The sequence below is a fragment of the Dasypus novemcinctus genome, chromosome 7 (assembly GCF_030445035.2).
Source record: "Dasypus novemcinctus isolate mDasNov1 chromosome 7, mDasNov1.1.hap2, whole genome shotgun sequence".
Taxonomy (NCBI): domain Eukaryota; kingdom Metazoa; phylum Chordata; class Mammalia; order Cingulata; family Dasypodidae; genus Dasypus; species Dasypus novemcinctus.
In genome coordinates, this window is record NC_080679.1 from 82,674,325 (window position 1) to 82,687,966 (window position 13,642).

Sequence of the window (13,642 nt, forward strand, 5' to 3'; positions counted from 1 at the left end):
TTGTATAATTCCATTTATATAAAATGTAAATATAAATCAATTTATAAAGTTGAAATTAGATTAGTGGTTATGTAGAGCTAGGGAAGGATAGAGGGATTGAGAGATGACTGCTAAGGGGTGTGGAGTTTTTCTTTTTGGAGTAATAAAACTGTTCTAAAATATTTTGACGTGATGAATGCATAACATTGTGATTATATTAAAAGCCACTGATTATGCACTTTGGATAGATCTCATGGTATGTTAATATATCTCAATAAAACTGGCTTAAAAGTAAATAAATGTTCAAAAATAGCCAGAAATAACAGCTATGTACATCAGGGGAAGCATTCTCACTGAGAGGTGAAGAATTCTCTTGTTTGTATGTTTGTTTGTTGCTTATTATTAGTATTGAAATAATAAAAAATGCCCTAATAATGATTGAAGTTATGAATGCACAACTATGTGATTATACCAAATACCATTGATTGTACACGTTGGATGAATTGTACATTTTATTAATATGTATCAATAAAATTGATTTGTTATTTTAAAAAAGAGCAGTTTTCTCTCCATGCCACATGTCCTGCAAGAAACAGTGCTGAATTGAAGATGGGTAGGGAAATAATGAAAGTCTCAGCTTGCTTAGCAGAAAACGATTAGCCTTGTAGTCTTCATTCTTCTAGATAGAGTATCATGGAGGAGTGAGGAGAGCATTTTATCACTGTCCATAAATTTGATTGATAATATTTTGAAGGTATTGGGCAAACCATTTTAAACAACTGGTTTGTATATGCCCTCAGGCAATCCATCAGCTTTCTCCCATGCTACAGTTTCTTTCTTAGAGCCAATAAGACAATGCTAATTAAATACCAATTTCTGGGGAGTAGATGTGGCTCAGGCAGTTGAATGCCCACCTCCCACATGGGAGGTCCTAAGTTTGGTTCTGAAAAAAAACAACAACAACAACAAACAATAAGCAAAACAAGCGATGAAACCAACTCTGGGAAGCCAGTGTGGCTCAGGGGTTGAGTGCCAGCTTCCCACATAGGAGGTTCCAGTTTCCCTTACCTCAAAAACAAACAGTTTTTAGTGTAAATCAATCTCAAAAAGTTGATGCCCAATTGATTATTTTGAATATGTGGTCCTTGCAGCATAATAAATGCTAACATACAGAAAACCAAATCGCTCTTAAATGGAAAGAAAAAAAATTCTCCTTAAAATTGCAGAGCTCCTTCTATATTAAATCAGCTTCAGTCAGCAAAATGTATTTTTTAAATACCATGCAAATACTTGAGCCATTTTAAGGAAAGATAAAAAGTCTTCTCCATGCGATGCTAAAATTCTTTCTCCACATTGTAGCAAGCATCAGCAGTAACTGCCTCGGAACATTCCAGAGAACCCAGTGCAGCAGGCGGCCTCTCAGATAGCTCATCTGAAGCCTCCAAGTTGAGTTCCAAGAGTGCTAAGGAAAGAAGAAATCGGAGGAAAAAAAGAAAACAGAAGGAACAATCTGGTGGGGAAGAGAAAGATGAGGATGAATTCCATAAATCGGAATCTGAAGACAGCATCAGGAGAAAGGGGTTTCGCTTTTCCATAGAAGGGAATCGACTGACATATGAAAAGAGGTACTCCTCTCCACACCAGGTATGGCACTGCTGAGTTAAATGATGCATGAATGAAAATTAGAAGGCTGAACAGAAGGGAAGAATTAAAGCAGGCTTAGGAGTTTTCATCAACTTACTTGACTGTTATTTATATTATATTTAAAGCTATCCTTTTTTCACATAGTAATGACAATGTCTTTCTCCATATATATGTGTAAGTCTACAGCTTGGTATATCTGAAATAGCATTGGGTTGAAAGTCAGGACACCTGGATTCTGATCCTGATATTGTCTGCTGGTATTGTCTGCAACTAATGGCATTTATTAATCTTTCTGTTCTTTAGCCTTCTTAATGAAAAAAATGTGAATTTTTGGACTAGGTGATCAGTAATGTCTCTCTGGTTATTTAATAGTTTTATGGGTATTTCCCCCTAAATTCTTATAAGCCATTATGTAGGCTCCTGAAAATATTAATCATAGTACACTTTACCAAAAAGCACATTACTCTGAATTTTAGAAGCCAGCTTCAAGATATAACAACATTGTGCCTTATAGATGAAACAGGAATAATTTAAAGTGATTCTAGTAAAATGGATTAAAACAAATTATGAAAAAATGTTGGAATTTATCAAAAGGAAAGATTAATGAAAACATGTGACCATGCTTCCAGTGTGTAGCAAATATTTACAATATTCATAGCAGTATACTAAGAATATTTCCTTTTGAATTTGATTTGTGTCTTTAGATTATGATCTATCTCCCTATTCTTTAATCCTAACGGTTAGAAATCCCATTTTATAACACTAATTTAATTTAATCTGAATTTACACAAAATGCAAATAGCAATGAAAAGGAACCACATTCTGTTATGAATGCTGAAATCTCCACCAACTTAATCCTGCAAAATGAAAGCACATTTCAAAGGGTCATACTAATATAATTCTGTCTTTTCTTTGCTTGTTTCAAATTTTCAGTCTTTGTTAAGCATACGTGGCTCCCTATTTTCTCCAAGGCGAAATAGCAGAACAAGCCTTTTCAGCTTTAGAGGGCGAGCAAAGGATGTAGGATCTGAGAATGACTTTGCTGACGATGAGCATAGCACCTTTGAAGATAACGAGAGCCGGAGAGATTCCCTGTTTGTGCCCCGGCGCCATGGAGAGCGACGCAACAGTAACCTAAGTCAGACCAGTAGGTCCTCCCGGATGCTGGCAATGTTTCCAGCGAATGGGAAGATGCACAGCACCGTGGATTGCAATGGTGTGGTTTCCTTGGTTGGTGGACCTTCAGTTCCTACATCGCCTGTTGGACAGCTTCTGCCAGAGGTGATAATAGATAAGCCAGCTACTGATGACAATGTAAGAAAGTTTTAAATAGTTTAGGCATGACTGGCCCATTATTGCTGCACCGGCCAGTGTTTCTACAGAATGGAACCTTGAGAATGATTCCTGGTTGGTCAAGCTGTGAATGCACCTGCATCTTGTAAAACCTTTAATAAACTAACCAACTAAAACTTTAAACCTCAACATGCTACTGCATAACACTTGAATGCATTTACTTATCGAAGTGCTATGGATAAATCAGACACAATAATAAGTTACTGCCTCCAGTTGGAGGATTTGCTATATGCCCATGCTGATTTGCTATATACCCATGCTGAATTTAGACAGCAGAATGTCCTCTAGGGCCCTGGTAGAAAGTAAATAAATGATTCCTTTACTTAAGTGTGAAGGGTGTATAATAAATCTTTCCAACTGATTCTTCAATTTAGGTTTGCTTTAGTTTAGAAGAGTTTTGAGAACACTGTGCTTAATAGATAGCTTCAGTTACATTAAATTTTTTAGTACTCCTATGTGTCTTACTAAAAAATGCTGATATAGGTCTTCTCCAAACTAATCTAAATTAAAAGACACAAAAATTATTCCTACAGACAGAAAAAATAATTGTCTGTATACAAAGGTATGTGATGTTTTCCTGAATGTGTTCACAGATGAAGAATTTCTAAATAGATTCTGCCTCTTTTTAAACTGTTCACTCACTTGGAAATATATCAGCATGTTGAGGAATGTCTAAGTCAGAAACAGATGACTTATTGCCTTGGTACCCTGGATGAAACTGTTGTCCATGCAGCATGTGTGTGTTTGTGTGTGTGTGAGAGAGAGAGAGAGGGAGAGAGAGAAAGAGAGAGAGAGAGAGATTAGCATACAGTTTTTGTTGTCTATGATCATCCATGTCTTGTGTCTGGAAAACGCGTTAGCAACTAAGTGTGTTGTATCCATTTGTATTTGTTTAAAAATAAATAACCACCATCTCAAAATCACATGCCTTAATCACTTACATGACTTCAAGTTATTAATTTCTTAATATTAGATAAGAAATAAGGATAACTACAAAGGTGTATCTCAAGAGATTTTATAACTATATTAAAATTACATCAGGTTTCATAAAATATGAAATCCAAGGAGTGAAAGGAAGCTCAGTTTTTGCTGTATGGCTAAATGGCTAACAGTTTGGACATTCCAGGTTAATGACACAATAAGTCAGCAATATCTGCTATCACCAAGTAAATATCAATGTGCATGCTGCATGTGTTTTATGAAATTCACTATGTCACCTTTTGGTTGATGGCTTATCATATTACTCAAGGTAATCATTTAAAGGATTAGCATTGTCTTTGCAGGGAACAACAACCGAAACTGAAATGAGGAAGAGAAGGTCAAGTTCTTTCCATGTTTCCATGGACTTTCTAGAAGATCCTTCCCAAAGACAAAGAGCAATGAGTATTGCCAGCATTTTAACAAATACTGTAGAAGGTTTGTAACAAATTCCATTTCCATTAATTTCAAAAAACTTACATTGTCACACTTGAAATAAATTGTTCTATTTACAAGTTGGAAAATGAGTATTCTGAAGGGAAAGCAATAGGTCTTATTTAAGAGTTATTATTTGTTTTATCTATTCTTCTGTTCTAGAAGCTTTAAGAATGTATTAAAACTCAATGATATTGGAACCATAAATAATGTTTTGCTGACTAGATGTGACAACTCTTTGGAAATGCAGAATAAAGTATTTCTGTTAGGTGTTTCTAATCCCATTAGTTTTGTTGACCCTCTTTTCTGTCCCACTTAGCTTAGGACTTTAGTAGGAGCACTGCCCCTTCCCTCCTCATTACAATATTCTCAAGTTTCAGAAGGTAAGAAGAGTAGGTCATTTTCACAAAATAAAAACAAACCTAAAGGATGATTTTTGGTTCACAGCTATACTTACCCCATCTCTTCTAAAGTAAGGATGACAGCATAGGGTCATATGCAATATCTACACTATCCCAAACCATGTTTCTACTAGACATTTACAAGACTGCTCACTTCATTTGTGGCCAAGTGCTAAGCCATAGTATCAATGCATGAGAGGAAAAGCTATTTTTTCTACCCCTGCTTTATGTGTATGCTTAATGAAATATGTTTGGCATAGAAAGAGTAATTCTATAGCTCTTTTATTAAGTACAAAATAAGGTTGAATCTGTAGCAAATAGAAATGTGTTGATTAGTCTATTAGTTAGCCAAAAGGGCTACTGATGCAAAGTACCAGAAATCGGTTGGCTTCTGTAAAGGGTATGTATTTTGGGTAGAAGCTTACAGTTACAAGGCCCTAAAGAGTCCAACTCAAAGTACCGTAAGAGGTACTTTCTCACCAATTGTCTGTTGCCACGTGTTGAAGCAGGATGGCTGCTAGTATCTGCAAGGGTTCAGCCTTCCTTTTCTTCTTAAGGCTCCATGGGCCCAGCTTCTTCTGATCTCAGTTATAAGCTGGAGGGCTCTTTTCTTTCTGGGCTCAGCTGCTCTGTTCTCTTCACAAAGCCAGCTGTAAGCTATCAGGCAAAGGGCTCATCTCTCTTCCCAGGGCCACAGGATCAAAGCTAACAAGTTTTCTCCTCTTCTGTGTCTACTGAACTTTCTCTATCCCTCTGTGTTCTTCTTCTGTGTATCTACTTCTGTGTGTACTTGATTTTCTGTTTATATAGCCCACAAGGGAGGGGGGGTGGGGACTCAAATTAAGTCTAAGTCACCCTAATGACATGATCAAATCAAAGCCCTAATCTTAACGTAGTTTAATCAACGCCATCTCAGCTGAATCTAATACAATCAAAGGGTATCACACCCAGAGGAACAGACCAGTTTACAAAATAACCTCTCTTTTTGGAATTCATAAGTAATCTCCAACTGCTACAATTACTGAAAAGAAATCTGGTGGATCTGAAACAAATATATGTGTGTATAAAATATATCTTTTGGTGGTTATTCTTATTTTTTCAAATCTAGAACTTGAAGAATCCAGGCAGAAATGTCCACCCTGTTGGTATAAATTTTCCAACATATTCTTAATCTGGGACTGTTCTCCATATTGGTTAAAAGTGAAACATATCGTCAACCTGGTTGTGATGGACCCATTTGTTGACCTGGCTATCACCATCTGTATTGTTTTAAATACTCTTTTCATGGCAATGGAACACTATCCGATGACAGAACATTTCAATAATGTGCTCACAGTAGGGAACTTGGTAAGCAAATTGGAAGGTAAATGTGTTCAATCTTCAAATTTTCTCTTTTTGAAACTATTTATATTTAGTAGCTTATAGCAGTCTTTCAGTCACCCTTCCAACCTTTTCCCCCCAAAAGATGGATATTATATCGGGCTAGTTACCCCTACTGTTTTTTGTTGTTGTTGTTAAATAAGTTGTGAGTTTGCAGAACAACCAGGCATAAAATACAAGATTCCCATATACCACCCCATTACCAACACTTTACATTAGTGTGGAACATTTGTTACAATTGATGATAGCACATTTTTGTAATTGTACTATTAAATGTAATCCATGGTTTAACTTAGGGTTCATGTTTGTATAGTGTGGTTCCATGGATTTTTAAAAAATGTTTTATTCTATTACCATTTATACAATCTAACATTTTCCCTTTTAATCATATTTAGATATATGTTTCAGTGCTGTTCATTGTATTCACAATGTTGTGCTACCATCACACCATCCATTACCAAAGTATTTCCTTCATTCCAAATAGGAACTTGTACATTTTAAACTTTTGACTTCCCTTTTCCCATCCCATCCCCATCCCCAATAACCTATATTCTACATTCTGACTCTATGAGTTTGCTTATTCTACTTGTTTCAAATCAGAAAGATCATATGTTTACTATATTATCTGGCTTACTTCAATCAAAACAATGTCTTCAAAGTTCATGTCACATGTATCAGGACTTCATTCCTCTTTGCATAATATGCCATTGTATGTGTATACCACATTTTATTTATCCATTCATCAGTTGATGCACATTTGGGTTGTTTCCATCCTTTGGCAATTGTGAATAAACCTGCTTATGAACATCAGTGTGCAAATACACCCAACTTTTTGCCAAAAATAACAGCTCTTAAAGTCACAACAAAAGGGGAGCAGAAGTAGCTCAAGTGGTTGAGTGCCTGCTTTCCATGTACAAGGTCCCAGGTTCAATCCCCAGTACCTCCTAAAAACAAAACAATCAAACAAACGAAAAAACCAACTCTCATTGGGGAGTGGATATAACTCAGCGGCTGAATGCCTGCTTCCCATGTAAGAGATCTTGGGTTCAATCCCTGGTACCTCCTGAAAAAAAAAAATTTGAAGCAAAGACTAAGAAAGAGAACAACAGACAAAGGCCTTTTGTACCACTTGAAAAGTCTATGGAAATACGACTTTTTCAAGATGCAGAAATAGTTCATAGTCTAAAGACACTTTTTGAAATGATATAACTGTTTTCCTAGTTTTATAAGGCTAAAATAAAATTGTGAATCTTTTTGACTCATTTGGTCATCATCATTGCAAGAAATAGTTTAAAAACTCAAAAATTTTTCCAGCTTTTCTGCACCCAGGAGCTAGGTAGTATATATATCCATCTACTCAAAATCAAATCCATGAAATACTGAAAGCCTACAGTACATATTGTGTATTATATGTGTATATTGTGTATAATGTTTATCCTTGACTCAATTTAGGAAATCAGCTTTTTATTTACTGAAAGGAAGAAGTCTCTAAAGTAATGTTTGCATTTTCTATAAAATTTGTTTTGAGGTTTAGGACGGTTAAAGAGGAAAAGCAAATGTGTACTGTATGCATTTTTAAAGTTCTACTATATGAACAATTAAAGTGCATTTGTTTTTTCATGTGTGTAGAAAATCATGATAGCAATTATGCATATATTATGAAATACACATTTATATCTATTTATCTCTTTACCTGATTTGATGGAAATGAGAATATGCCTATAGAGAAGTAAAACTGTGGGCAAAATTTCATCAGTAATTGTTCTATATAAAGTCTGGAGAAAAATCCAATTTGATATAATGGAAAGAACAATGGTTAAAAGAAAATATTTGCATTCAAATCCTAGTTTTGCCCTTTTCTAGTTGTATGGTATCGAGAAAGTCATTTCACTCATTGGAAGAACTTAGTTTTCTCATCTGTAAGGTAATAATTATAATATCTGCCTTATCTACTTAATAGAGCTTCTATGAGGATAAAATGAAATAATGTGTATAAAAGCCTTTCATCAACTATAAGTTACTATACAAATGTAAGTTAGCAATAGAATCATTATGGGGTAATTAATGTAAACATATTCTAAGAGCAAATATTATATCATTCTACTTTATTGTTAACTAATTGAGTTGGAGTAATTTTATTTTGGTCTTAGGTTTTCACTGGGATCTTTACAGCAGAAATGTTTCTGAAAATTATTGCAATGGATCCTTACTACTATTTCCAAGAAGGCTGGAATATCTTTGATGGCTTTATTGTGACACTTAGCCTGGTAGAGCTTGGTCTTGCCAATGTGGAGGGATTATCAGTTCTCCGTTCATTCAGATTGGTAAAAAAAAAAAAACTTTTCTAACAATCGGCATTCTTGCTTAGCACTGTCATAGTTTCTATATATATAACCAAAACATTTTAACTTTTCATATAATGTTTCCATTGTTAAAAACTGTATGTAATTGGGAAGAATTATTTTCACTTTTTCAGAAAAGTCTTATTTCCAAAGGCATAGTCATTTAGTTTAATATATCACTCAGTTATCATTCTAATGATTGTTTCCACAGACCATTACAGTTAATATTTTCAGACCCAAGAAAATATTTATAATGGAAATGTATCGCCTTTTAATAGTGATTTGAAATTGTAGAAAGCCCTTGTAGTGGTAGATGACAATTAGATATAAGATGTGCTTGCAGAAACTTTTCCTAATTCTACCTCTGGAAAATATGCATCTCCGTAAAATCAAAGAAACAAAGTCTTTAGGATTACCAAATATGCCCAGGATTTCACATATATGTCTTTGAAAATCAGAGAAAGAATTATAGAGTCATGGGAAATATTCTAGTTTGTCATTGCAGGAGCATCTAACTATATCAGTGCCCCAAAGAGTGTTAGTGAATAATAAATATTTTTCCACTTATGTCAGGGCTCAATATAATGTCTCTGGGCATGCTACTGATAAGTGACTATCATTCAGCAGAGATCATTGTATTCAGATGTTAATATTTTAGTGTCAGGACTTGTAATATGCCTTGGAATCACCTTCACAAAACTAAGGGTAGGTGGACCCCAAAGAATCACTGAAAATTCACTCTCAGGAAAAATTATTTACATAAGTAAAATATGGAAAATTAAGATTCTTCCTAGGGCTTCAAAGAATTAGCCATGAGCCTTGAGAGGATGCAGAGGCAAGGTTAGTATTGTAACAGATTTGATTCCAATCATTTCTTGTAAAACCTTAGTGCATATAATGCTTTTAAAGATCATAATAATTCATATTAATTTTTTATTTTCCAGCTCCGAGTTTTCAAATTGGCAAAATCTTGGCCAACATTAAATATGCTAATAAAGATCATCGGCAATTCCGTGGGGGCTTTGGGAAATCTAACCCTGGTGTTAGCCATCATTGTCTTCATCTTTGCGGTGGTCGGCATGCAGCTATTTGGTAAAAGCTATAAAGATTGTGTCTGCAAGATTGCCAGTGACTGTAAACTCCCACGGTGGCACATGCATGACTTCTTCCACTCCTTCCTGATTGTGTTCCGCGTGCTGTGTGGAGAGTGGATAGAGACCATGTGGGACTGTATGGAGGTCGCTGGCCAAGCCATGTGCCTTACTGTCTTCATGATGGTCATGGTGATTGGAAACCTGGTGGTATGCACCCACTTAAAATATATGTTTCAGAAATAGATTAAGGCCTATGAGAATGATGGTATTTTATAAAAAAGAAATCATGATTATTCATTTTAAAAGTCTCTCACTTTGATTGTACATATAGTCTCACTTGGAAATTACAGCAGTACAGCAGTAACCCCACAATTTTTATACCCAGTTGCCATGGCATCAATCATTTCATCACGTTTATTATGTGATCTCAGAAGAATATCATATTGAAGAAAAGATTAGGAGGTAGAAGGATATTCAGGGAAGTTTTTATGAATTCAGAGCCGAGAGAGAGAATTCTGAAACTTTTTAAAATAGAAATCCCAGTCTTACTTGCTAATACAGGACTAAGCAGTGGTGTTCAAAATGATTTTGCCATTTCCTTGCCCCTTACAGGCATGTAGCATTCTGTCATTCCAGTCATATGGTAGAAGCATTAACCAACTTGGGTTGGTCAATTCTCTGCTGGCTCTAAATCGAAAAGAGGGTGACTCATGATACCAGAGATTGCACTAATGTAGTAATTGATTAATTCTTCTCTCTTAAATTTAGAACATTACTCTTCATGGTATGGAAATATATTAGTATATTCCAAGAGATGTAGAAATTAATGTTACTATCACATGGAAATATTAGCAATTTTTAGAAACACTTCTCCTAATTAGTCAACAGTAGGGTGTGAGAAATGCAATATGTTAAGAAGACAAATGTCAATGCCTACGCTAATCCATTAATCCTCATTCAGAGTCATAATGGTTATTTTTCAAAATATCCATTTTAATGTCCCTGCCTAACAATATAAGAAACTATAGAAGACATTTAAATGCATAATTGGAAACATTAATGATTTTTAAGGTTAGATTTGTTACACAGTACATACGTAAATCTGTTTTCTTATAATCATACAATTTAAAACTTAGCTGAAACCTTAGGTCAGTTCATTGAACTTCCTCATTATTCAAATGGGAGGACCTGAGTCCAACAGAAATCATGTGTTTGGCCAAGAATGTATAGGTAAGCAGCAATTCAGATGACCCAGCTCTAATTGCTATTTGCTATGGTGCCTCCTCCTCATCTAGTTGTTCAAACTCAGTGTTTTCTCCTCATTTAGAGGAATAAGTGATCTCAATGTGCTCTTCTATATAATTGGGGTGAAATTATAATCGTGTTTATATTGTTTTTAAAGGTTCTGAACCTCTTTCTGGCCTTGCTTCTGAGCTCATTTAGTGCAGACAACCTTGCAGCCACTGACGATGATAATGAAATGAACAATCTCCAAATTGCTGTGGATAGGATGCACAAGGGAATAGCTTATGTAAAAAGAAAAATATATGAATTTATTCAACAGTCCTTCGTTAGGAAACAAAAGATTTTAGATGAAATTAAACCACTTGATGATCTAAACAACAAGAAAGACAGTTGTATGTCCAATCATACAACAGAAATTGGGAAAGATCTTGACTTTATCAAGGATGTAAATGGAACCACAAGTGGCATAGGAACCGGCAGCAGTGTTGAAAAATACATTATTGATGAAAGTGATTACATGTCATTCATAAACAATCCAAGTCTTACCGTTACTGTACCGATTGCTGTTGGAGAGTCTGACTTTGAAAATTTAAATACAGAAGACTTCAGTAGTGAATCTGATCTGGAAGAAAGCAAAGAGGTAGGATTTCATAGATGTGGGGTATGTATAATATTGACTATTTCTGTTTATAAATTTTCCATCTAGACGTTTTTACCATCACATAGAATTTTATTTCACTGAAGAACCAAAGATTTAAGCACAAAGAGATGATTGATACATTGAAGAATAAAATGGTATATGTGTGAGTTTTACCATCTATAGTAAAGAATATAAATTAAATGATAAATGAATAAATGAAGAACAAACAAACATCATTTGATTTAATCCTTATTATAACATAGAAAGGAACGTATTAGCACCCTAACTTTTCAGATAGAAAAACTAGCTTAGGGAGCATACGATCACATACCTAGTGAAAGATAGGACTGAGACTTGAATTTAGAGCCTTTGTCTACAAGTCCACTGATTGGCTCTTTTAAATGGAAAAGAATTTAACAAAAACAACAACGAAAAGAAGTAGGATATTCTGAGCACAGATAGTAACCACTGTACTTGCCTAAAAAGAAATATTCTATTTAGCTTCTCCAATTGAAATTACATTGACCTATCAAGAAACATAAAGCTAAAATCTAATGGATATATAGTAATTCAAAAGAAGTCCAGAATAAAGAACCTTTACTTAACTTTTAGTGTTTGGCAGTCTCAAAAACAGAAAGCAGCTTTTAGATTGCATCATCTAAATACTCTTAAAAATCTAATACTACTAAAGACATTTTATTAGGGACACAATTCTGTTAGGTTATTACTATCTCCAAGGGTAACTTCATATACATTTTGATAGCAATTCAATGAAAATTAACCAGGCATGAAACATTCTTTTGCATTATTAAATATAACTTAAAAGATCTCCCAAACTTTTTAAATGATTCTCTGAATAAGCTAGATATAGGTGTAGGGAAATAGTGTTAGAGCTAGAAGCTGCTCTTTGGACGCTAGCTTCAGGGCTTTTTAGGTAATTCGGATTTGTGTGCTGAGAGAAAGAGGAAGGAGAAGATGAAGGCATATAACGGTAGATCGATCCTGGTCACACCATCCCAATTGAAGGGATTTGGAAAATAATGATAGATTAGTTTTATAAAATACTGTGCAATTTTTTTTTAGAACTTTTAATTTGGATATCATCTTAGACCAAAATTGTGTTTTAAGGAACTTTATTTTTTCCAAGGAACTAAATGGACACTGATTTAGTTCATAAATCAGGAATTGCCTTCCTATTTATAAAATTGATTCTGAACTTCTGTTACAATAAATTTGGTAATATACTTTCTAATCTGGTTTTGTTATGAATTTTAAGCCCTACATTTAATATTTGATGAAGACTAATTGCTACTACATGCTATCTGTTGAATGAAAAAGAAAATCAGTTTTATAACAAAGACCATTCATAAAACATACTTTGTCTGCAAATTTTGATGTGATTTATATTCCTACTCCTTTTGTTTATATTGATCTGGGCTAAAAGCAACACTATCCCTTTTTGTGTGAATATCACTGACCCACTGTAGAAAGTTCTATTCTATCACTGTTTAACATTTTATATCATTGAACATTGCATTAATTGAAATTTTAAATGTTAGGTTAATAGAACCTTAAAAGATAATTAAATGCATTGTTTCTCAAATTGTAAGTCATGACCCATTAGGAGTTGCAAAACTAATTTATTGAACTGGAATTTTAACAATTTTAATGAAATAGAACAGATTACGTCAGAGCACTTTGCATGTAGGTAGTGATAAGCACTGGTACCTGATGCTTTTGTTGCGTGTGTGAACTTTAACCCATTGCTTATCTAATTATTTAATTAGAGTGCACCCACTGGAGCAATGCTTGTAATGCATGAAGCCCAGCAGTTCCTAAGTTTGAGAAACACAGTTTCAATTCTTTAAAGGCAGTGAAGGAAGCTTCTCTCCCCAGGCACACCAGATTGCTTCCTTTTGTGGTTCCCAGATATATAAGGCAGAGAGCGTGAGTAATAAACAGTACATACCCTGGGCTCATGCATCTTACAAAGTACCATAATATTTGATGACAATTACTTATATGCATGTATATTTCTCATTTTTTGTTGTGACCTATTTATACATGTTTGGTCCAAAGTAGGAACCTGATTCAAACTTCTCTAGCTTGTTCAACTTTTCCTAATAGAATCATTTTGAGGGATTCTTATTA

General features: G+C 34.5%; 1 protein-coding gene across 19 annotated transcripts in view; it reads left to right on the forward strand.

Annotated features, from left to right (window-relative positions):
- LOC101441329 (sodium channel protein type 1 subunit alpha) overlaps positions 1-13,642 on the forward strand; it is a 196,871-nt gene that overhangs the window by 131,723 nt on the left and 51,506 nt on the right. For 13 of the 19 annotated variants that reach the window (XM_071216321.1, XM_071216326.1, XM_071216317.1 and 10 more), the window contains 7 exons: positions 1,339-1,623; positions 2,557-2,904; positions 4,260-4,392; positions 5,899-6,137; positions 8,321-8,494; positions 9,457-9,813; positions 11,009-11,491. In XM_071216321.1, coding sequence (XP_071072422.1) covers positions 1,339-1,623; positions 2,557-2,904; positions 4,260-4,392; positions 5,899-6,137; positions 8,321-8,494; positions 9,457-9,813; positions 11,009-11,491 — 2,019 coding nt within the window. Of the gene's footprint in view, positions 1-1,338; positions 1,624-2,556; positions 2,938-4,259; positions 4,393-5,898; positions 6,138-8,320; positions 8,495-9,456; positions 9,814-11,008; positions 11,492-13,642 lie in introns of all 19 variants that reach the window. The other 6 variants (XM_071216319.1, XM_071216318.1, XM_071216328.1 and 3 more) reach the window with 1 other exon arrangement.